The sequence below is a fragment of the Podarcis muralis genome, chromosome 14, assembly GCF_964188315.1.
Source record: "Podarcis muralis chromosome 14, rPodMur119.hap1.1, whole genome shotgun sequence".
Lineage (NCBI taxonomy): Eukaryota > Metazoa > Chordata > Lepidosauria > Squamata > Lacertidae > Podarcis > Podarcis muralis.
The window spans coordinates 48,517,476-48,541,734 of NC_135668.1; the positions used below are offsets into that span (position 1 = coordinate 48,517,476).

A 24,259-nucleotide genomic window follows, 5' to 3' on the forward strand; every position below is an offset into this window, starting at 1 on the left:
GGACCCAATTTCTTTTTTAAAAAAAATATCTCTAAATGTCTTTCCCCTGCGCCCAAAAAACTGACTGAAATGTGTCCTCGAATTCTTGCAAGTACTCAGCAAGAGACATTTAAACCATTGAGGAGTCATGCTCTTGTAAGAGCTGTGCTTTTAGGAACAGCTTCATGTGAAGGTCTCACTGGACGCCTCTCTTCCTGGCTAGCTGCTGGAATGTGGCTAAGCTGCATCTGTTTCCAGGGACCCTGGGAAATCCAATTTTCCCAGGGGCCCCAAGTCCTTTATATGAACATCAAGCCTCCCCTGGTGTGGAGTTCACCCATCCCTAGTTTGGAAATGAGGGTGGAGCATACATTATCCCGCTTGCCCTGACCACCACAGCAGCTTAATATATGTAAATCAGATGGTATGTGTACTTTGCATCATTTAAACTGGGTGCAGATTTTCTCAGGATTGAATTTTGATTCTTATTTTTTATTCCATCAAGCTCAGAATGCACTTAGTTGTGCCCAAGGCAGATTTCACCCTGACTTTGCATGCTCGGAATCAGGAAAAAAATCATCTCCCCCCCCCCCCTTATGTGCCATGTGCCGCTGCTAAAGAGTCATATTTTCAAGCCGGCTCTCCGCCCATCTCTTCAGCTGATGGTTCCCAGCGGGAAGCCAGCCATTTGTGGTTTTCTGCAGTGAACCAGAAGGCAGAGGAGCAAGGGATCGTGATTATTTGTGATAGGATAATACCCACTTGCATAATTTTCCAGAGCCGCGTCAGATGGCGAGCAGAACAGGAGCCGACTTGGGGATTATTTTCCCCACTGTAGGCCTGATCCTGGCAGCAAGGGGCCCCTTTTGCACATGCGTCCAGCAACCTGGGAGCCTCTTTGACCTGTTACGGTCTCACATCTGCAGTAGGCACCCATATTGGAGCAGTTGATCCCATGCAGCTGGCATCCTTTGCAAGGAGGGCGTATAAAGTGCCAGGATGTCACGGACTGGTTGGACGTAGAGGAGTGGTGGCTGGGGAAACACCAATGGAAGAAGGCTCAGAGCCCGGGGAGTGGTGGAGGGACAACAATGAGTGGTCAGAGGGAGAACAGGGGGCAGACTGAGAGGAGGAAGTGTCAGAAGCTGGAGAGGTAACAGGGCTTAGTGAGCTGGGAGAGTCTGTGGGAGAGAGAAGTCCAGAATCAGAGGCAGAAGCAGGAGAGGAAAGAGGGCGAGAGGCAGAGATGAGTCAGGCTGATGAAGAGTCACAAGTGTCTCCCCCTCCTGCTGCGACAAGTTCCCTTCCCCGCTTGTCTCCCAGAACCAGAAAGGGCATGAAAAGGGCGGAGGAGAGGTTGTGTTATGTACTGAAGTTCTCACCCTGGGCCAGCAGGGGAATACTGTAGATAGTTTTCACTCAGGTCCACATATGCAAATAAGGGATTGAAAGTGACGTTCAGTGATTGGATAGTTACAGAAAATTGTTACTGTTGTGTTCTAGTGGAGCTCTATATAAGCAGGCTGGCTGAACCCTTCAGTTCAGTTCTGTTCTGGCCTGTGAATAAACAAGAGCTGTTTGAAGGATCGCTGTGTCGTCTGATATGTTCACCCATAACTTAACAGGTTGACTGCATGCAGACGCAGTCTGGTTTGGAAAGATAGTTTCCTTTCCTCATAACTACTGTGTGTGGGAGCATAAAGTTCAGTGTGACCAAGAGACAGAAACACCAGAAAGACTGGCCTTTGATATGCAATGGTTCCTCTCTACTTGCGCGCACACACACACCCCACTTGCCTGACCCTTCTTTAACTGTCTTTTCTTCCAGGTAGGGAATCTCGGCCTACTCTTTATGCTCCTCTTTTTCATCTATGCTGCCCTGGGAGTGGAGTTGTTTGGAAAGTTAGGTGAGTTATTTCCCCTTCCTTCCCTATCTCTCCCTCTCTCTCTCTCTCTCTCCCATTTTTCCTATTTTGCTCTTGCTGACTATGTAGATGTGGCAATCTGACTGTCTAGAGTAGTTTTGCTCAACTTTGGGTCCCCTGATTTTGTTGGACTACAACACCCATCATCCCTAACTAGCAGGACCAGTGGTCAAGGATAATGGGAGTTGTAGTCCAACAACATCTGGGGACCCGAGGCTGAGATTAGCTGATCTAAAGCAAGAATGGGGAACCTGTGGCTCTCCAGATATTGCTGGACCACAGCTCCCATCATCCCTGGCCATTGGCTGTCCTGCTTGGGGCTGTTGGGAGATAGAGTCTGACAGATACCCTTTTTTTCAAGGAATGTGAATGAAAGTACACTGTGCTTAGATTCATTTCGTTTTGTTGGGGGGTTTTGTTTTTGTTTTCTTGTAGGGGTCTCAGGCTCCAAAGCAGGAAGCAGGGGAAGATAGCAGGAGGTTTGGCAACAAGAGAGCAGGAACCTAAGGGAATGGGGTAACTGTGCCCCTGAAGGACCAGGTGCGCAGCCTGGGAGTCATTCTGGACTCACAGCTGTCCATGGAGGTGCAGGTCAATTCTGCGTCCAGGGCAGCTGTTTATCAGCTCCATGTGGTACACAGGCTGAGACCCTACCTGCCCACAGACTGTCTCGCCAGAGTGGTGCATGCTTTAGTTATCTCTCGCTTGGACTACTGCAACGCGCTCTATGTGGGGCTACCTTTGAAGGTGACCCAGAACAACAACTAATCCAGAATGTGGCAGCTAGACTGGTGATTGGGAGCAGCCGCCGAGACCACATAACACCGGTCTTGAAAGACCTACACTGGCTCCCAGTATGTTTCCGAGCACAATTCAAAGTGTTGGTGCTGACCTTGAAAGCCCTAAACAAGCTTGGTCCAGTATACCTGAAGGAGCGTCTCCACTCCCATCATTCACTGAGGTCCAGCTCCGAGGGCCTTCTGGCGGTTCCCTCACTGCAAGAAGCCAAGTTACAGGGAACCAGGAAGAGGGCCTTCTCGGTAGTGGTGCCCACCCTGTGGAACGCCCTCCCACCAGATGTTAAAGAGAAAAACAACTACCAGACTTTCAGAAAACATCTGAAGGCAGCCCTATTTAGGGAAGCTTTTAACGTTTAACAGACTATTGTATTTTAATATTCTGATGGTCCCCAGTTCACTCCCTGGCATCTCCAGGTAAGGCTGGAGATTGCCCCCTGCCTGAAACCCTGGACAGCCACTGCCAATCAGTGTAGGCAATGTTGAGCTAGATGGAGCAATGGGTCTGGTTCAGTATAGGACAGCTTCCTATGCTCCCTGTCTCCACTGAAGAGACAAGTTGCTTAGACTGAGAAGCGAACTCTGTGGCTGGGACTTTATACAGCTAGTAAGTCAGAATTGGCCTTTTGGGGTTACAGGGGATGGAGTGCTCAGGCAAGCCAGTCCTGCAGTCTAGTAAAAGGTAAAGGACCCCTGACCATTAGGTCCAGTCGTGACCGACTCTGAGGTTGCAGCACTCATCTTGCTTTAATGGCTGAGGGAGCCGGCATACAGCTTCCAGGTCATGTGGCCAGCTTCTGGCGAATCAGAGCAGCGCACGGAAACACCGTTTACTTTCCCACCAGAGCGGTACCTATTTATCTACTTGCATTTTGACATGCTTTCGAACTGCTAGGTCGGCAGGAGCAGGGACCGAGCAACGGGAGCTCACCCTGTTGCGGGGATTCAAACCGCGACCTTCTGATCAGCAAACCCTAGGCTCTGTGGCTAACCCACAGTGCCACCCGCGTCCCCCTGCAGTCTAGAGGGTGCTCTAAATGCCAAGCTCAGTCAGCCAGGCTTACAAGGAGGAGAAAGCTCTTGCCAGCACATCCTTTGTCTTTAAAACGCCACGCAGAGTTAGCTTAGCTGGGTGGAGCAACGGTCAGCTTGTTCCAACACTCACACTCTGGCTCTGTTTTGGCTTCACTCCCTTTCCCTCGCAGACTGCAGCGAGGACAACCCTTGTGAGGGCTTGAGCCGGCATGCGACCTTCAACAACTTTGGCATGGCCTTCCTCACCCTCTTCAGGGTGTCAACGGGAGACAACTGGAACGGGATCATGAAGGTAAGTTAAAAGCCCTCCGTGTCGTTTTCCCCCAACTGGTTCATTTCTGGGCACCACAGTTTGACATCACCGTGAGAATCGGTTCAGGGTCACCACAGGATTCAGCCATCAGAGTTATCGTTGTCACTTTTTCTCAATTTATATGCCCCGGAAGTCAGATGGAATCCGTTCCAGAAGTCGGTTCGACTTCCAAAATGCTTGGAAACCAAAGTGCAGCTTCTGATTGGCTGCAGGATGCTCCTGCAGCCAATTGGAAGCCGCGTAAGGCCCGTCGGACATTCGGCTTCCAAAAATAGTTCACAAACCGTAACGGTCACTTCCGGGTTTGCGGCATTCGGGAGCCAAAACGTTCGAGAACTAAGCTGTTCGAAAACCAAGGCACGACTGTACTGCTTACATACCAAAATGGCTTCTGAGCGGCTTACAAGTACAAAACCAGTTTTAGAATCTGTGCCCAATATAACAATTCCACCAAAACATTAAACACATCCATAATTAAAATTTACAATAATTGCAAGAACATAAGAAGAGCCTACCGGATCAGGCCCATCTAGTCTAGTATCCTGTTCTCACTGTGGCCAAGCAGGATCTGACCACAGTTTCCCCCTTCTGCAGTTTCCATCAACTGGTATTCAGAAGCATAACTTCCTTCAGCTGTGGAGGCAGAACATAGCAATCATGGCTAGTAGCCCGTTAAAGCAAGCTGGTCAAAAAGCATATCAATTAAAGACGCAAAAATAGACATTAATATACCGGATTTTTCGCTCTATAAGACGCACCAGACCACAAGATGCACCTAGTTTTTGGAGGAAGAAAACAAGAAAAAAAATATTCTGAATCCCAGAAGCCAGAACAGCAAGAGGGATCGCTGTGTAGCGAAAGCAGTGATCCCTCTTGCTGTTCTGGCTTCTGGGATAGCTGTGCAACCTGCATTCACTCCATAAGATGCACACACATTTCCCCTTACTTTTTAGGAGGCAAAAAGTGAGTCTTATAGAGCAAAAAATACGGTAATTAGATCAGGAAGCAATGCTTGCAGAAACCGGAGTGTCTTCAAGAGCCGGTGGTATGCCAATACTGATGGGATGGCTCATATTTCAACAGAAAGGGCATTCTGTCTAAGGTGAGAAAGAAGTGAATGTATTGTTCCTGATTTAATTTCATTGGCTCCCAGGTAGTTTTCAGTCCTGATTCAGAGTGCTGATTGCATTGATCTTCTTCTTTGGCGATCACTCATAGCTGAATAAGATTGTCTTCCATAAACACGGTTTAAAAAGTGGGTCTATAAGTGACTGTGGAGGTCGATTCTGGATCCACACATCCTTCCACAGTGGGGACATAGGTTTCCGGGCAGGAGTTGATCATGGTGAGGGTTTGCCAGGCATGCTTTTTTCTTAGCACATTTCTCCCTTTCATCCTGAGTTTGAGCGTCTTCAAAGCCCATGACACCTTTGGTAAAGGCTGTTCTCCAATTGGAGCGCTCACAGGCCAGTGTTTCCCAGTTGTCGGTGTTTACAGTGGTACCTCAGGTTAAGAACTTAATTCGTTCCGGAGGTCCGTTCTTAACCTGAAACTGTTCTTAACCTGAAGCACCACTTTAGCTAATGGGGCCTCCTGCAGCTGCCGCGCCGCCGGAGCACGATTTCTGTTCTCATCCTGAAGCAAAGTTCTTAACCTGAAGCACTATTTCTGGGTTAGCGGAGTCTGTAACCTGAAGCGTATGTAACCTGAGGTACCACTGTGTACTACTTTTTTTTTTTTAGATTTGCCTTGAGAGAGTCTTTAAACCTCTTTTGTTGATCACTGGCATTACGCTTTCCATTTTTAAGTTGGGAATAGAGTAGTTGCTTTGGTAGACGATAATCAGGCATTGCACAACATGACCAGTCCAATGAAGTTGATGTTGAAGAATCATTGCTTCGATACTGGTGATCCTCGCTTCTTCCAGTATACTGGCATTATCAGCCTTCACTAACCAGGTGTCTTCCAGATGTTCTGGACTACAACTTCTATCACCCCCAGCCAGCACTTGTTGTTGTTGTTTAGTCGTTTAGTCGTGTCCGACTATTCGCGACCCCATGGACCAGAGCACCCCAGGCACTCCTGTCTTCCACTGCCTCCCGCAGTTTGGTCAAACTCATGCTGGTAGCTTCGAGAACACTGTCCTACCATCTCGTCCTCTGTCGTCCCCTTCTCCTTGTGCCCTCCATCTTTCCCAACATCAGGGTCTTTTCCAGGGAGTCTTCTCTTCTCATGAGGTGGCCAAAGTATTGGAGCCTCAGCTTCAGGATCTGTCCTTCCAGTGAGCACTCAGGGCTGATTTCCTTCAGAATAGATAGGTTTGATCTTCTTACAGTCCATGGGACTCTCAAGAGTCTCCTCCAGCACCATAATTCAAAAGCATCAATTCTTTGGTGATCAGCCTTCTTTATGGTCCAGCTCTCACTTCCATATGAGGGGCCCGCCTTGGTTTGATGCAGCAAAACTGCCCTTACAGGATTTCCTTATGTCTTTGCCTTTCCCCAGGACACGCTCCGGGAATGCCACAGGGACGACAAGCACTGCCTCAGCTACCTGCCCATCATCTCCCCGGTTTACTTCGTCACCTTCGTCCTCATCGCCCAGTTCGTCCTGGTCAACGTGGTGGTGGCTGTCCTGATGAAGCACTTGGAGGAAAGCAACAAGGAGGCCAAGGAGGATGCTGAGATGGATGCCGAGATCGAGCTGGAGATGTCCAGGGGGGTCAACACTCCAGTCAGAGTCCCCGATGGCAGCCAGGGCACTTCTAAGCCAGGGTCGCCCCTCCTGCTGAAGCATCCTGCACTGGTAAAGCGAAAAATGGAACAATGGGCAAGATTTCTACAAGCTCCTTCTAGAGCAGCCTTTCTCAACCTGTGGGTCCCCAGATGTTGTTGAACTACAACTCCCATCACCCCTAGCTAGCAAGGCCAGAGCTCAGGGATGACGGGAGTTGGAGTCCAACAACATCTGCGGACCCACAGGTTGAGAACCGCTGTTCTAGAGGGTGTGGGGAGTTGGAGGCTGGGCCTGGGGTAAGTTTGGAGCACAAATCAACTGGATCATTTCCACCTGTGACCCTGACCACCATTCCTGGTTGTCATGCCAGATTTATATCAATAACATTTGCCCGCAGTGTCGTTTGTAAGAACACTGTGTTGTATTCAACTAATCTTCACTTGAGTAGCTCCAGCAAAATGAAGTTAGTGACTTTAAGACATTCCACCACCTCCAATGGATGGATGGAGGTGAGGCAAGCAGTCCCATCCTGACATACAACACCAGTGACATGGCCAATTGTTTCGGCTGCTATTTTCAAAAGCTGTAAGTGAAAAGTGTTTGTCACACTTCAGTGTGACGCCTCTCTCCCAGGGATCAGTTTTGACCGCTGCATAATTTTTTAGGGTTTTGTTTGAGGAGTCCCAGCAGAACCAACCCAAGATGGGAAATGCGATTCGTTGGTGACACTCATAACCAATCAGCTGGGAATCTTTCCTGGGCGAGCACCACTGAAATTCATTTTATTTATTCATTACCATTTTTCAGTTCCATTCCTCCCCCAGAAGTTGTGTACCTTGCTCCCTCTGTCCATCTAGTTTAGTCTCCCAACTTCCCTGCAAGGTAGTCTAGGTTGTGAGACAGTGACCGGTCCAAGGTTACCCTCTGGGGATTTGTGCCCAGTTCTCCCTGGTCCTATTATGATACTCTAACTGCTGCATTACATGGACTCTCATATGTGGGAGAGCTCCCTACCATGCCCCATATTGCAGACATGATCTGCCTGCCCCAACTCTGCTGCTCTTACTGGCTCTTTCGATAGCCCTGTTAGATTTCAGAAGTTCAGGGGCATGCAGTTCCCTTTGCCTGTTGTCCTCACAAAAACCCTGTGAGGTAGGTTAGGCTGAGAGAGATTGACCAGCTCGGCATCCCCCAGTGAGTAAGGATTTGAACCCAGGGCTCTCCAGTCTTAGTCCAGTGCTCTGTCCACTAGGCACCACTGGCCCCCGAAGCCTGACCAACGGCGAAGGGAGTCTGTCCCACAAAATTTACTTCCACTCTCTGGGCCGCTGCCTGGAGAACTAAGTCATGTTTCCCCCTCCCCAAGAGCATTGAAGTGTCCACCCCCCAACTTCTGGGGGCAGATGCTTGGAACTGCCTTTTCCCCCCCTGCTGATGCCTTTTTGTCTCCTTAATTTTGTCCCCGAAGGAGGCTCTGAGCTGTGAGAGTGTCTCTCTAGCCATCCCAGACTTAGACCTGCTGGAGGGAGGGGAGGATCTCTTGATGGAGCCCGCGTCCTTCCACACTTCTCCTTACCGCCATCTCCTGACACCCTCCCACAATGCCCCAGGCGGAGAGGCGAAGGTGACTATTGTATGGAACTCGCTGTGGCTTCTGCATTCCTTTATTCCCATCGTGCTTCAGTGCTGTGCAGCTCAGCGGTGGTGTGATGGCGCCATTGTCCTCTCTCTGTGGCTTCGCAGCTAGAAACAGTTTGCGCTGCCGGCCTCATGTCTTTCCTTGATCGTTCCCCCCCAACTTCCTGCCGTCCGTGACAGTTTCACGTACAACACAGATGGGAAACGGAATTGGCTCCGGTTAAGGGGGCATGTATGGGAAGGGCAAGTCATTTTATTTCTGTGTGTTAAGCACGGGCAAAACAAGATCTATGGAAAACATTAGAATTATCTTACATCAGGGGTCACCAACCTTTTTAGGCCTCTGGGCATATTTGTGTTTTTTAGGGCATGCCATGGCAGACCCTCCAAGTGTCCCTATTTTCTAGGGTTTCTGATTTGATACTGGAATACCCCACTTTTCCTTGAAGGTAAAGGTAAAGGGACCCCTGACCGTTAGGTCCAGTCATGGCCGACTCTGGGGTTGTGGCACTCATCTCACTTTATTGGCTGAGGGAGGCGGCATACAGCTTCCGGGTCATGTGGCCAGCATGACTTAGCAGCTTCTGGCGAACCAGAGCAGCACACGGAAACGCCGTTTACCTTCCCACTGGAGCGGTACCTATTTATCTACTTGCACTTTGACGTGCTTTTGAACTGCTAGGTGGGCAGGAGCAGGGACCGAGCAACGGGAGCTCACCCCGTCACGGGGATTCAAACCGCCAACCTTCTGATTGGCAAGTCCTAAGCTCTGTGGTTTAACCCACAGCGCCACCCGCGTCCCCTCACTTTTCCTTAGGACGTCCCTATTTTCAGCAGAGAAATAATGGAGGGTATGGCAACCCCTGAGCCAAGGAGATAAGTAACTGTACAACCTTTAGAAGACATCTGAAGGCAGCCCTGTAACCTCTGGTTACAGATTTAATTCGTTTCGGGGTACCGTGTGCACCTTGAAAAATCCATAACTAGAGGCTCCACTTCTTCATGCACGCATGGTGCAATAGAGCACTTTTGTGGACACGCACGGAGCGCAAAGCGCTTCTGCACATACGCACAGCATGCAGAGTGCTTCTGCGCATGCGTGAGCGGCAAAACCCAAAGTATACACTTCCTGGTTTGCCGCGGCCATAACCCCAAGATTCCATAACATGGAGGTTGCGCAACACGAGGTACCACTGTATAGGGAATTTTTTAAAATGTTTTATTATTATTATTATATGTAGGAAGCCATCCAGAGTGGATGGGGCAACCCAGTCAGATGGGTGGGGTATTATTATTATTATTATTATTATTATTATTATTATTATTATTAAATAGGACGTCCCTATTTTCATCAGAGAAATGTTGGAGGGTATGTCATGAGACCTCCCCTTCCAGTTATCTCTTCTACCTGGTTCAACCCCCTTCACAGCGAGTCACCCCAAAAAAGTGCTCTTGCACGCACAGACTTCACTTTCCCAAGGAATCTGGGTCAGGGTCGGATCTGGTAGACTCAGTGTGAGCCTTGAAAAGTGCATTGATCTGAAAGAGGAAGTAGGGAAGAGTGATGTTCTTCCCCACTTCCTCCTTCAGCTCTATGTATATTTCAGAGGAGGGAAAGGTAACCACCCAAACCACCTCATGGCCAAGGGATGGGTGCAAGAGGGGGCTCAAAGGATTCACGGGTCCTCATAGTGTCATTGCCCCCACAGACACCAGGTTGGTGGCCCCTGCCTTACAGAAACAGACCCAGCTACGTCTCGTGCACAATTTGCTTCCAAAGGTAGCCGAACATCTCTGGAAACTACAGGGTACTAGCATCACAAATATATTTGCATTTCTGGGGACCTTCACACCCCGCCCATTGGGCGGCTTCCAACAAAATATTAAAATACAGTAATGCATCAAACATTAAACGCTTCCCTAAATAGGGCTGCCTTCGGATGTCTTCTAAAAGTCTGGTAGTTGTTGTTCTCTTTGACATCTGGTGGAAGAGCATTCCACAGGGTGGGTGCCACCACCGAGAAGGCCCTCTGCCTGGTTCCCTGTAACTCAGCTTCTCATAGTGAGGGAACTGCCAGAAGGCCCTCAGCGCTGGACCTCAGTGTCCGGGCAGAATGATGGGGGTGGAGACACTCCTTCAGATATACTGGACCAAGGCCGTTTAGGGCTTTAAAGGTCAGCACCAACACTTTGAATTGTGCTCAGAAACGTACTGGGAGCCAGTGCAGATCTCTCAGGACTGGTGAAAGAGAAACAATAGCATATTTTTGCATTAAAGCTTCCCATCCTAATAATATTTTCTATGAAGTAAGTCTTACTGGGGTTATTATGGGAGTTAAATGTTTTGACCAAGCATGTTTAGAACTGCAGCCCAATTTTAATTTCCAGTATGTGATTTGATTAACAACAAAAAATTCACAGTGATTCAGCAAGAGAGGGGCAGGGTAGCAAGCTAGCCACTTGCCCCAACTCGCCTTCCTCCAGATCCCTGCTTTGCAAGGAGGGCGCGCAGGCGATGGGTCACCCCGGGATCTAACAATCCGAAGGAGACAAGCATTACATTTGGCAACCATGGCTAATCTGCCTGTGACAGATCTCTCCCCTGTGACTTTTAAATCTTTCTTTCTCCCAAAAAAAGCCATCCTCTCTCCCCTGTGACTTTTAAATCTTTCTTTCTCCCAAAAAAAGCCATCCAAGCCAATAGCCATGACTAATCTTGCGGTAATGACTTCCATAATTTAATTATGCACTGTCCGAAGAGGTACTTCATTTTGTCTGCCCTGTACCTGTTGCCCATCAATGCTATTGGGCTCCTATTAGTGGTTCTAGTAGGACAAAGAAATTTTATGAACCACCCGTACAGCCTAAATATTTCAGCCATTCCCTTTATGTAGGTTTGCCGCTTGCTTCAAGTTTCATTTAAAAGGTTCGTCACCTCTTCTATATGATCTAGAACAAGGCAAACTAAGTACCAGAAGCCAGATCCGGCCCAATCGCCTTCTCAATCCAGCCAGCGGGTGGTCCAGGAATCAGTGTGTTTTTTCATGAGTAGAATGTGTCCTTTTCTTTAAAGTGCATCTCTGGGTTATTTGTGAGGCATAGGAATTCATTCAAAAAAAATTTCAAAATATAGTCCGGCCCCCCACAAGGTCTGAGGGACAGTGGACCGGCCCCCTGATGAAAAAGTTTGCTGACCCCTGATCTAGAACCCCAGTTCCTTGTCATAGGTAGTCACGCAGCAGCAGAAAGTGTGGAACCTCTTATGCACAACATTCCATCTCTCTATTTCTCTCTCTCTCTCTCTCTCTCTCTCTCTCTCTCTCACACACACACACACACACAGGAGCGACTCAAGGTTTTTGCAAACCCTCAGGCAAGACACCTATGTAAGGGTCCTCAGTGCCAAACAGAGGGCTTGTCTGTTCTCCAGAGAAAACAACTCGATGGATTAATTCTGCAGTCCCCTCCTCTGGTCTCTGAAACACCTTGAAGACCCTAGGTGGATCAGATCAAACATCAATTTACGCCAGCATATCCACGTCAAGCATCTAGTCTTTATCACCGCCCCTGCTTCCTTGCATGCTCACGGGGGGTGGGAAAGATCACTTGGGATGCAGTGATGGGTCCAGAGAGAACTGTCCCAGGGTTCCCTCAAACCTGGCACCTGGTTCAAGATTCTTCAACCTCTTGGAAATGTTGGTTGCCATTGCCCAGGCCTCGATAAGAGCTTGCTACCAATTTACTTCTTCAGTTGTCAATCCACCCTCTCAAGCAATCTCTTAAGAACCTGGAGAGCAGCCAAGAAGTTGAGTGTTGGATTGAACTAGATCTGGGACCAGGCAGCCCCTCCATCATCCATGAATGGCCAATAACCAGCCTTGCCCCCCCACTGGCACTGGCCATTGGGTAGGGCATGAACCGACCAAGTTCGCCCTTCCCAAAGCAATGCATGACAGGACCCACAACTCCGCTTCGAAATTCGCACTTCTCTGAAATTTGTAGTGCAGTTCTCCAACCAAAGAACGTGTACCAAAATAAAATAGCCTATATTAGTGGAAATATCTTACACAAATGCATTTTACAGAGGAACATTGCTTGGGGGGAAAATGATTTCTTAGGCACAGCTACATACAGAAATGTGTATGTCTGGAGAAATTTGTGTGGTGCCTACGCATTTTCATGCAGTTAAAAAAAAAAGCATTGCAAATGTGTGCAGCAGTTAGATGGACAAAATTCAAGATTGGAAAAATGAGAAAATGGAACTGACAGATCCATTCATCTCTCTTGAGCTGTCTGCTCTCGCGACTTTCTCTCATCAAGACATGCAGTTGGCAGGACCAAAAGAAAACCTTCTATTTCTCTCATTTTAATGCCAGACTATAACACACATACACACACACAATTTTTTGAGGAAGAGCAAAGAATGCTTGCTTTGAGGCTAGCCTCTCTCTGGTCTCCCTGAGCCTTGACCATCTGGAATGCAAGACTTGATTAGCAGAGAGAGAGAGAGAGAGAGAGAGAGAGAGAGAGAGAGAGAGAGAGAGAGAGAATGGACAGGATATTGGCTGAGTGACAAGCAAAATTGTCATCTGTGTCCTGAGACCACTAGAATGCTATGGACAGGCAACCAGGCTGAATCCCTGGGCAAACAGCTTATTAACTTTGAAGAGGAAGCAGGGATGGAATTATTTTGTTAAGCCAAGAGAGATTTGAAAATCGGAAATAAGAACCTGCTTTTAGCGTGCAAAAGAGGGGAGAGTTTATTTTAAAGCTTCTTTTAATTAAAAAAAATAATTATTATTTTTTAAAAAATTACCCTGTGTCAGGGTAATAATCAAAGTGAAGCTAAGAAAAGATAAAGCAGGTCAGAAGCCCACCTTACATTTAAAGCACGTGGCTGCCCCCAAAGAATCCTGGGAACTATAGCTTGTCCCTCACAGAGCTACAGTTCCCAGGATCCTTAATGAATTACAGTTCCCAAGATTCTTGGAGGGAAAACATGTGCTTTAAACGTATGGCTGGGGTATGATTTTAGCGCTGCAATACTATATTTAATCTTTTAAAAAACGGTCTTCATTAATCTTGTGGCAATGAGTTCCACAGCTCAGCAGCAGGTCACGTTTTTTGCATGCAGAAATCCCCCAGTTATGTTCTCAACATCTCCTTTTTTAAAAAGTTGCTTGTAGTGGGGAAAACCCTTCTCTGCCTCAGACCCTAGGGAGCTATCAGTCAAGGGGGGGGGGGACCAGGGATAGCCAATATGGTGTGTTTCAGATGTTTTGGACTACAACTCCCATAATTCCTGACCATTGGCCAGCCTGGCTAGAGCTGATGGGGGTTGCTGTTAATATATAGATGGCACCAGTTTGACTGTCCCTGAAATAGACATTATTGGGGTAGCTGGATACATGATCTGATAATAATAATAATTTATAATAATAATAATTTATTATTTATACCCCACCCATCTGGCTGGGCTTCCCCAGCCACTCTGGGCGGCTTCCAAAAGAATATTAAAATACTATAATACATCAAACATTAAAAGCTTCCCGAAACAGGGCTGCCTTCAGATATCTTCTAAAAGCCTGGTAGTTGTTGTTCTCTTTGACATCTGGTGGGAGGGTGTTCCACAGGGAAGGCGCCACTACCGAGAAGACCCTCTGCCTGGTTCCCTGTAACTTGGCTTCTCGCAGTGAGGGAACCGCCAGAAGGCCCTCGGCGCTGGACCTCAGTGTCCGGGTAGAACGATGGGGGTGGAGATGCTCCTTCAGGTATACTGGACCAAGGCCGTTTAGGGCTTTGAAGGTCAGCACCAACACTTTGAATTGTGCTCGGAAACGTACTGTATAATATAATATACTGTATAATAGAGTTTTCTATGTTTGTCACTAAATTATGAACTGTATGGATATCTTTAACCTTTTCTCTACCCTGAACCAATTGCCTATCCGTTTCATTGGATGGTGGCCTCTTGCTGCCCAAAGGGAAACTGCGAATAGTTTCCTCTCTGGTAGCAAAATAAACTACATCATTTGAGTATTTGCTGCCCTCAAATGGGACTCCATTAATACCTCACCTAAAGGCAGAGCCAGACTTCTCCCTCTCCCTTCTCTTTTCATGCATTTGTCACATGGATCACATCCCCAACATAAATTTAAATTACATGCTTCTCCCTCCAAGAATCCTGGGAATTTTAGTTTGTTGAGGGTGCTGGGACTTATAGCTCAGTGAGGGGTAAACTGCAGTTCCCAAGATTCTCTTAGGTAAACTATGGGCTTTGCATGTATGGTTTGGATGTGACCATGGGATTGTTAAGCGGGAACGAGTCACGCCAGCTGTGAATTTGAGAGACAGAACAAATTTGCAGAGAAAGAACTGAAGATGATAAATGTGCTTTTCCAATTCTCATTTCATAAATTCATAATCTTGTTTCTCAAGAGCCGCCTTCACACAGCGGCTTACAAGCATATTTAAAATGCAATTCCCCCAACGTGACACAGAGCCATTAAAATATCTGCCTCACAACAATCCGTAGCTACCAAGAGCCAATGCAAAAACAATCAAAACCCAACAAGGCTACAACGTACAAAGTCAATCCGCAACATCATTTTGCATTAGCGGGCCATAAGAAGTGGGGATTCAAGGCCCTGTTTAAAAATAGCGACAGATGGGCCTGCCCAGTCTCATGTGGAATAGAGTTCCACAGCTTCTATTGCCTTCCTGAGAGGAATGTAATGAAAACTGAGGACGGGGTGGGCCTCCATCAACCGCTTGAAATGTTTGGGGAGCCCTTTTGAAGAGGCAGAAAGGAGCAATAGTAGACCTTTCAAAATGGCTGCCAGCAAGTTTCTCCTTCTGTTTCCCATGCCTGCTGCCACAATTACCATTTTTCTCTATGGGCAGAAAAGAGCAGTAGTATGCCTCTCAAAATGGCTGCCAGCAAGTCTCTCCTCCTGTTTCCCACCTCCACAGTCACAACTGTCCATTCTCTCTACAAGTGTGCCATCTTGCATCGCCGCATCTAGCTCCCGCCTTATTTATTCCGCTGTGGCTACGCCAGAGGCATGATTCTCGTAAAGAAGCGCAACCATCTAAAACCAAACACATGGTGCTGCTGTGGATGTCTGTTCTGTGGAAACGCTCTGTTTCGTGGCGTCCTCTGGCACTGTGGGGAAATCTGTTCTGTCGGGATTTCTAGATGTGGGGGCGAAGGTGTCGGGTTTTCTTCACGGGGCAAATTTGCTCTGTGGGAATAGCATGGCAGACAATTCAGCTTATGGAGGGAGACGCCATATGGCAGGGTCTCTCCTCGGAGATTTGTGAAGCGAATGAGAACGGTATTTTCTCAGATAATGTGCATTAAGCATTTTGAACACTCCAGGGTGGGGGGAAATATTGATTTCGGGATGCGTGGAACCTATTGAAATTGCTTTGTGGCTTTAGAATTCCTCAGAGGAAGGAACTGTTGCAGATGAGGCGGAACGATGAGGGGTTAAGCAAAAAGTTCACAGGAAAAGTGGAATTAGAGGAAGGATTTAGAAGAAAGCAAGGATAAATCACTCCTTGCAGTGATTTTGGGAGGTCATGGGAAGGGGGGGGGGAGCAAAGAGCAAAGTCATTTGAGGGATCAGGAGGCTCTGTGGGGTTTGGGGTTAAATGTCTGGCCTCATTTAAGAGACCTGGGAGGGATCTGAGGATCTGGGAGAGTATTTCAGGATGAGGGGCAGCAAGGAATAAATGCTGGGGTCGTTTTGAAAATCTGGCAGAGGATCCCGAAGGGAGTTCCAGGTCTAAGGGTCATCAAGGGAAGATGAGCAGATCATTTGAGACCGCGGTTCTCGGACTTTTTTCTCTGGGCCACACTTTCCCTTTGAAAATCCGCTCCTGCCACACCAAATTTTTTCATTGATAAGGAATACATTGGAAAACAAAAAGAAACAACTGCTAGCTGTGTTTGACTTACAACATAGAGCACAACTACTTTATAATACAACTGTAGGACTCCCTGGAAACAGAAAACAATGCTGCCACATAAGAACATGAATCATACCCAAAATATAAACAAGCCTCTTGCATATGTACATTACATATGTATACAAACTCAACAAGAGTTTGCTTTTGAAAGGTAATCTCATTTATATTAGGTCTTATTTGAGACAAACTAACTCTCATCAACACGAAGTCTTTCTGTTTTCTGCTCTTGATACTACACTACACTACACTACGGTGAAATATTTAAATGCTTCTTTGTCCTTGAATCTTCCTACCACACTTGCCATCATCTCCCGCCGCACCATTGTGTCATGCTACACCCCTTGAGAACCACTGATTTAAGAGAACAAGAGACTCTCGGGTGGGTTGGTGGTGGTAGAGTTGGAGGAGAGAAGCTCGCGTAAATGGGGAATGGCAATGGGGTGGGAGCAAGGCCATAGGAAGCTTTGCGCCAGGTGTGGAGAAGCTTTGCCCCTCCAGATGTTTCTGGGCATCCATGCTCATAAGCCCCAGGAAGCATGGCCAATGTGTCAGGGGTGATGGGACTTGTAGTTCAGCAACATCTGGAGGAAGAAGAGTCTGAAATCAGGTGGCAATGAAAGAGAGGGTGGGTCGGGAGGCAAATAATTTGGTATACAAGTATAGTTTGGAGACGTCAGAGTGGGAAAATTAACAACAACAACAACAACAACAACAACAACAACAACAACAACAACAACAACAATTTTATTTATATCCCGCCCTCCCCGGCCAGAGCCGGGCTCAGGGCAGCTAACACCAGTAAAATTACAGTAAAATCATAATAGGGGAAAAAACCAATTTAAAATACAGGTTAAAATGTAATTTAAAATGCAGCCTCATTTTAAAAGTAGCCCATAGATCAAAACCATAAGGGGAAGGAAAACATAGGGTCAGGCTGAGTCCAAACCAAAGGCCGGGCAGAACAGCTCTGTCTTGCAGGCCCTGCGGAAAGATGTAAAGTCCCGCAGGGCCCTGGTCTCTTGTGACAAGAGTGTTCGACCAAGTCGGGGCCAGTACTGAAAAGGCCCTAGCCCTTGCTGCGACCAATCTAACCACCTTGCGACTTGGGACCTCCAAAGTTTTGTCATTTGTGTCATACGTTTTGTCATTTTGTCATAAGGTCCTCTGTGGGGCATAGCAGGAGAGGAGGTCCCGTAGGTACGTGGGTCCTAGGCACATACCTATGTAGGTCCCAGCTGTAGCAGCTCTGGGTGGATCTCACGCTGGGTGTGTGCTGAGATAATCACACTGCAAGCAGTGTGATTGCACCACCACACACCCAATGTGAAACTCCCACCCAAAACTGGCACCATTGGGTCGTGTAGGATGCTACCTATGTAGAGTATCAAACTCAGCCCAGCTCAGTGTGCAAATTCATTCATAGTCAGAGGATCAGGTGTCCAGGTTTGAGATCTAGGCTTTCTCAGTCTTTCTCCTACCTCTCAGTGCTTTCCTCTCTTGCTGATCTCCAGGAAGCGGCTGCTGGCATTGGCGAACCCCAGAACCTCCTGACCGTCCGCAAGATCTCGGTGGCCAGGATGCACTCCTTACCCAACGACAGCTACATGTTCCGCCCTGTGGTGCCAGCCAAAAGCCCCTTCCCGCTCCATGAGGTGGAGTTAGAGGCCTATTCGTACAAGTCACCAAGAGGTATGGCATCTGTGGGGGCCCTTGGGCTTTTCGAAAAAGACCTATGTTATGTTCATAAAATGCAACACACTTACAAAACCACCAGAGTGGATTATGGGGAAGCTGTTCTATTACTTAATTGAAGGGGATTGGACTACATTTCTATAATTCTATACTTTTGTGTTCTCTGGAGATTTACCCACAATGGGTACCGGGCAGACATAAAGGATAAAAAAGTGAAAGGAATGGGACGCCTACTTTCTCTGTTTTCAGATGTTTTGGCCTACATTTCTATCCTGTCCTTTATTCAAGAAGCAAGAGATCAGATACACAGGTGGTATAAATAGACCTTCAATGTTTAGGTGGAACAGAGGTGGTCTCTTAGGGTGCAAGCCATCAATTTGAATCCATAAGGCAGGCATGGCCAAACTTGACCCTCCAGCTGTTTTGGGACTACAGTTCCCATCATCCCTGACCACTGGACCTGTTAGCTAGGGATGATGGGAGTTGTAGTCCCAAAACAGCTGGAGGGCCAAGTTTGGCCATGCCTGCCAAAAAGGCAATAAGAGGTGAGTAACCTGTGGTCTTCCAGATGTTGTTGAACTCAAACTCCCATCATCCCTGGCCACTGGCTGGGTGAGGCTGATGGGAGTTGGGGGTCCATCAACACCTGGAGGTTAGCGGAAGGTTAGCCAGCCCTGCAATCAGGAGCCACCAATGCACTCATTTAACATGTCACCAACCTCCCCTCACTTCCAGGTCCTAGAACAAATGGTAAACAGTGCTTGTTGTGATAGCTGTTGGAAACATCTCTTCTTGTGAGTTCCCCAGCTGACTGGCTTTGAGTTTTTGCAAATAGTTCCATCACTCAAAGCCTCTTGACTGAAACGACGCCTTTTCTTTATCTTCTAGGGTCCATCACCTCTGTTCATTCCCAGCCTGTGGGGACTTGCTCTTCGCTGAGGGTCCCACGGGATGCCTTTCGTCCAACCACCCCGCCCCCTCGCCAGGAAGGGGGAGGTCCATGGAAGCTTCTACCACCACGAGCTGCTCCACGATCTCCCAGTCTCAACAGGCTGCTCTGTAGACAGGTTGGAAACCTCAGCATTTAACGGTTCCCCTATAACTTGGCAAACAGTACCTCAGGAAAAGGAAAGGGGCAAAAGGGGCTGTCTCCTGTATTCCGTTATCCCAGGTGTGCAGAGCCTTTGAGCCTCCAGATGTTCCTGAACTGTTGGCCATTCTTGCAGGGGCTGGTGGGAGCTATAGTTCATCAACATCTGGAAGCACCCAAAGTTCCCTACACCTGCTTTTTCCCATTCTCCAGGCTTCTCGAGTCATCTTTCATTCTCCATTCTGTGTTATAACTACTTTTCTCATCACCTATAGGAGGTGACCCAATTAAGGCAGGCACAACTGGCTTGGAGGACAGGACATCTCCTCAAGAAACAAGCTCCACATCTTTGCTTTCTCCCCAGAAACCATAACTGTTACCAAAATATCTGTCCCCATTCACTCCACTCACCAACTCCCCCACCCCACAAACTGCCCGTAGACCTTGCCAACACCACACCAATCCCCTTAGACCCTTGAGTGAGGCCTACTCTCTCCAAAGGCCCATCAAGACTATGTTGGTGAAGGCTTCCCCACACCTGAAACTGGTCCTGACTAGGGCAGGGTGATATATCAATATGTCGCCCCAAACCAGTTTGAAACCCATGCTGTGATATCGGTTTCATAAATTTTGACCTGGCGATATATTGTGAATCATGGTGTGTGTGTGTGCTATGCAAAAATCATGATGTGGGGAAAACTGTGAATCCAACCGATGCCTCTACATAAAAAGGTAAAGGGACCCCTGACCATTAGGTCCAGTCGTGGCCGACTCTGGGGTTGCGGCGCTCATCTCACTTTATTGGCCAAGGGAGCCGGCATACATCTTCCGGGTCATGAAGCCAGCATAACTAAGCTGCTTCTGGCGAACCAGAGCAGCGCACGGAAACACCGTTTACCTTCCTGCCGGAGCAGTACCTATTTATCTACTTTCACTTTGACGTGCTTTCGAAATGCTAGGTTGACAGGAGCAGGGACCGAGCAATGGGAGCTCATCCCGTTGTGGGGATTCAAACTGCCGACCTTCTGATCAGCAAGTCCTAGGCTCAATGGTTTAAGCCACAGCGCCACCGCTCCATCCTAATTTCAGACATTGCGATATATCAGTACATCACGATGTTTAGCTGGTGATATATCACAATGTTGAAAACCAGATCTCACCCAGCCGTAGCCCTGACATAATAACTAAAAATAAGCACTGCTGGGTCAGGTCAATGACCTATCTGGTCAAGTATCCTGACCTCACTACAACCAACCAGATCCCTATGGGAAGCAGGACCTGAGTGCAGCAGCAAATTCCCAGTTGTGATTTCTAGGAATAGTTAGATGGAGAAGGAATATAAATTCCCTCTAGCAATAGAGGGAGAGAATAGCCATCATGGCTAATAAGCTAACTAATAGTCCAATCTCCAATGAACGTGCCTAAGCTTCTTTCACAGGTGCCCAACTTGGTGGCCATCATTCCATCTTGTGGGACCAAATTCTGTAGTTGTACTTTATTTCGTCCATCCTGAATCATCCAACATTCAGCTCCATCGGATGTCCCTGCTGAGTTCTAGTATTATGAGAGAAGGGGAGAATTTCTGTGTATATATATCTGATTGCGTTCCTTATACTGAAATGCCAATTTCTGTTCGCCTTCTCTTTATGTATTGCAGGAGGCCATTCAGAGGGACTCATTAGATGGTCCAAATGCGGATTCTAAAGCTGAACCCTGCGAGAACCTCCCACCAAAGATGCTGTCCCAGAGCATCCTGGGCCCGCCTCTGCTTCGCCCTGCCCCCACGTCTCTACCTGGGACACCTCCCCTTCCCCATGCGTCACCCCACAGGCCCTCGAGCGTCTGCACCCGCAAACACACTTTCAGCCAGCACAGTATCCCGCGCAGGCCGTCCAGCTGCAACAGCAACCCAGACAGCTCGCTCTTCGAATCTTCAGACCTGGCCGATGAAGAGGTCAGCCACATCAACAGTTCCGCAAGGGACTGGCGGGGGCAGCCGGACGGCAGCGACCCCGCCGACTCCCCTTTCGCCTCTCCCGCCCCATCCCCCGCCCCCCTCAAGAACTGCAGCACAACCAGTTTAGGCGGCAACGGCAAAGAGAAAGACTTGAAGAAGTTTTACAGCGTTGACACGCGAGGGTTCTTGGCCAAGCCAACTTGGGCGGACGACCAAAGACGGCACTCCATCGAGATCTGCCCGTTCGTCGACGACGGGGACCGCAGCTTCGCAGAGTCGTCGGAGGAGAAGAGGAAGCTCCCTCTCCACATCCAGCCAGAGTCCGAGTACATTCACGGCGTCCGGCGGAAAAAGAAAATGAGCCCGCCTTGCATTTCTATAGATCCTCCTGTGGAGGAAGAAAGCAACACGTCCACACGTACCAAAGCATCCGAGAACAGCCTGCTGAGGAGGAGGACCCCGTCGTGCGAATCCACCGCCTACAGGGACTCCTTAGACCTTGCGGACAACCAGCCCGGAGAGCCGGGCTCCAAGGCAGAGCGCCGGGGCCCACCCGCCTGCCGTGGAGAACATTTAACCATCCCAAACTTCTCCTTTGAGCAGTCCGAGGCTGGCTCCAGTGCAGTGGCCCTCCCAGACTGCCTCTTGGATCATGGCCAAGCCACGCCTGCCTCTGCGGACTCCCGGCCCGACGACGACAGCGTGGCTCTGGAACTGCAAAAGATGGGCCACTCGCAAGCGCAGCTCAGCAACCCCGAGCAAAGCCAAGAGGTTCTTGGTGGGACTAGGAGCCCCCTCCTCCGGAAGCACGGACTGGTCCCTGCGATCACAGCAACAGAGGAAGAGGTGGACGAACCAGTATAGCTTCCGAGGGGGGAGGTCGAGAGTGAACTTAAAAGGGCTTTGCCACCCAAGTGGCTTCGAAGTGGAAAAAAAGATTGAAAAGCTGCGAATCCGTGGCCGACGCTTATCCCAAAACACTTGTCATTTCTCTTTAAGCGCTGTGAAGGTTTTTGTTGTAGTTGTTTAAAAAAAAATCAAAGAGAAGCAGCAACAAGGTTCAGGGTAAGGAAAGGAGATTTCTTTCTTTTTCCTTTCCTAGTGGCACACGGAGTGGCTTTTCCAATTTTTCTTTTCCTCCCCCCTCCCCCTCCCCAACCACCCCCACCTCCCGGCGTGGCCTCGATCACATTGATTTGGGTTTCGAGCCTTTGTTTTATCTTTTTTAAAGGGGGAAAAAAATAGGATTTAAAGAAACAAACCTTTTTTGACTTTTTTTGAAACGGCACCTTTTATTATTGCACGGGAAGTTGTCACGGGAAGTGAAAGTGCCCAGGAGATGCAAGTTGTATATTGTCTGTATATCAGCAGTTATTATAAATAGAAAATAATGTATTTGAGAAATAAAAAAAGAAAAACACATACACACACAAAACACAACACAACACAACGTAAGCATTCACGTGAAAACTCTTCTCTTCCTAATGCACATATTTTTATAGAGAACACTGGACCTGATCCAGCTACAGTTAGTCGCATTTAAGTCCCATTGAAGCCTCTTGTAGCTTCCAGTGGAACTCGCAGATCCAACCCTATGAATGTTTACTCCAAAGTTAGACACCGTGGCCCTGATCCGACTAAAGTCAGCCCCAGTTAACTCCCGCTGAAACCGACTAACTTGCTCCCCATCGTTTTAAGCGTGACTGATTTTTGTCTGCATTAGTACCATTTGCAGTGCAATCCTATGCATGCCTACTCATAAGTAAGCCCCACCGAGTTCAGTGGGACTTACTCCCAGGTAAGTGTGTATAGAATCCGCAGCCTTTGTGAGTTTCGGTTGGAGTTGTTTCCTAGTAAGTGCGTTGAGAACTGCTGCTTCTGTTGCCATAAACTTTAGCTGGATTGGGGGCCTGTTTATCCTCTCACCCTATAGCAGATAATCTTTTCTTTTCTTTTGCATTAACATCAGATTCTCAACTGAGTGGTGTATTGTTAGATTCTCAGTGGAAGCTTCATTACAGTGCTTAGGGTTCTCTCATTTTTGCCCCAAATATACCTCTCCCTTTTTCTCTTCTCCGCTTTCCCCAACCAGCCATTTTTTGGGCTTGAGCTCCTAGCAAACATTTTGGTATGTCTCTTTAACAGTTCCACTTTTTGCTTTTTCATTATTATTTTTTTAAAATTTGGTGTCCTTGCTACAGGAAATGATGAAAACCAAAATAACTACTGAATTGTAGCCAGTGCAATAACAATAAGTTATTCATTCTTCTTGTGGGTACAGAATCTGTCCTTTTTTTATTATTTTACATCTATTTCAAGTGATGAGTTTTCTTGGGTTTTTGTTTGTTTTTTTAATTTTCTTTCTCCTCCCCCCCCCCCGTCTGTTTTCTTATGGAATTCAGGTTAAATGTTGCAATAATCTGAACTTTAAAAGTGCACAACGAGGGCTGAACGTAATGAAAGTGATTTCCGAAGTTGACGGGAAAAAACAAAAAACAAATAAATAGTAAATTATTTAAGGATTGGGGCTTTTTTTTTTTCTCCCTTCACTGGACTCAGGAATAAATGAATGACATCCAGGATCAATCTCGGGTGAAGAAAGGAAAAACATGGGGGCAATTTCATGGAACCCTCACCAAGGGCTTTTTTTTTTCTGTTGTGAACTCTGACAAGAAAAATGTTTTGCAAATTTCTGGGGAATATTTTCTAGGGGTCGCCAACCTTTTGGGGGCACATCTGGAGTTCTGAAAAAGTGCCACGGTTGCCAGTCACAAAATGGCGGGTGTGGAAGTGCAAAGTTAAACAAAATGGCTGCCGTGCAGTGTGGCATTCCGCAAAATGGTTGACACGTTTAAAGGAGGAGAAAAAGAGGCAGGCCTTCATCAATGGGCGGAAGGACACCTACATCAGCCGCCGCCATGCTCTTTGTGCTTCTCTTTTCAGAAGAGAGGAGAGAAATCCAGACATCCCATAAAACTTGCTCAATGTAGGAGAGGCTGAGCCAGCACAAACAGGAACTGAGAAGGGGTACCTCTTTTATGGGCACCGTAGGAGCATAGCTGTCAACTTTTCCCTTTTCTTGTGAGGAATCCTATTCGGAATAAGGGAATTTCCCTTTAAAAA

The 24,259-nt window shown here is 47.7% G+C and overlaps 1 protein-coding gene across 3 annotated transcripts in view; it reads left to right on the top strand.

Annotated features, from left to right (window-relative positions):
- The window catches only part of CACNA1H (calcium voltage-gated channel subunit alpha1 H), a 370,065-nt gene extending 346,410 nt beyond the window's left edge, over positions 1-23,655 (top strand). For 2 of the 3 annotated variants that reach the window (XM_077918649.1, XM_077918650.1), the window contains exons 30-36: positions 1,808-1,886; positions 3,907-4,028; positions 6,555-6,854; positions 8,254-8,409; positions 17,909-18,086; positions 18,978-19,156; positions 20,837-23,655. In XM_077918649.1, the coding sequence (XP_077774775.1) occupies positions 1,808-1,886; positions 3,907-4,028; positions 6,555-6,854; positions 8,254-8,409; positions 17,909-18,086; positions 18,978-19,156; positions 20,837-22,000 (2,178 nt within the window). In that variant the 3' untranslated portion in view covers positions 22,001-23,655. The remainder of the gene's footprint in view (positions 1-1,807; positions 1,887-3,906; positions 4,029-6,554; positions 6,855-8,253; positions 8,410-17,908; positions 18,087-18,977; positions 19,157-20,836) is intronic. The other variant, XM_077918651.1, reaches the window with a different exon arrangement.
- Positions 23,656-24,259: the final 604 nt, after the last annotated feature.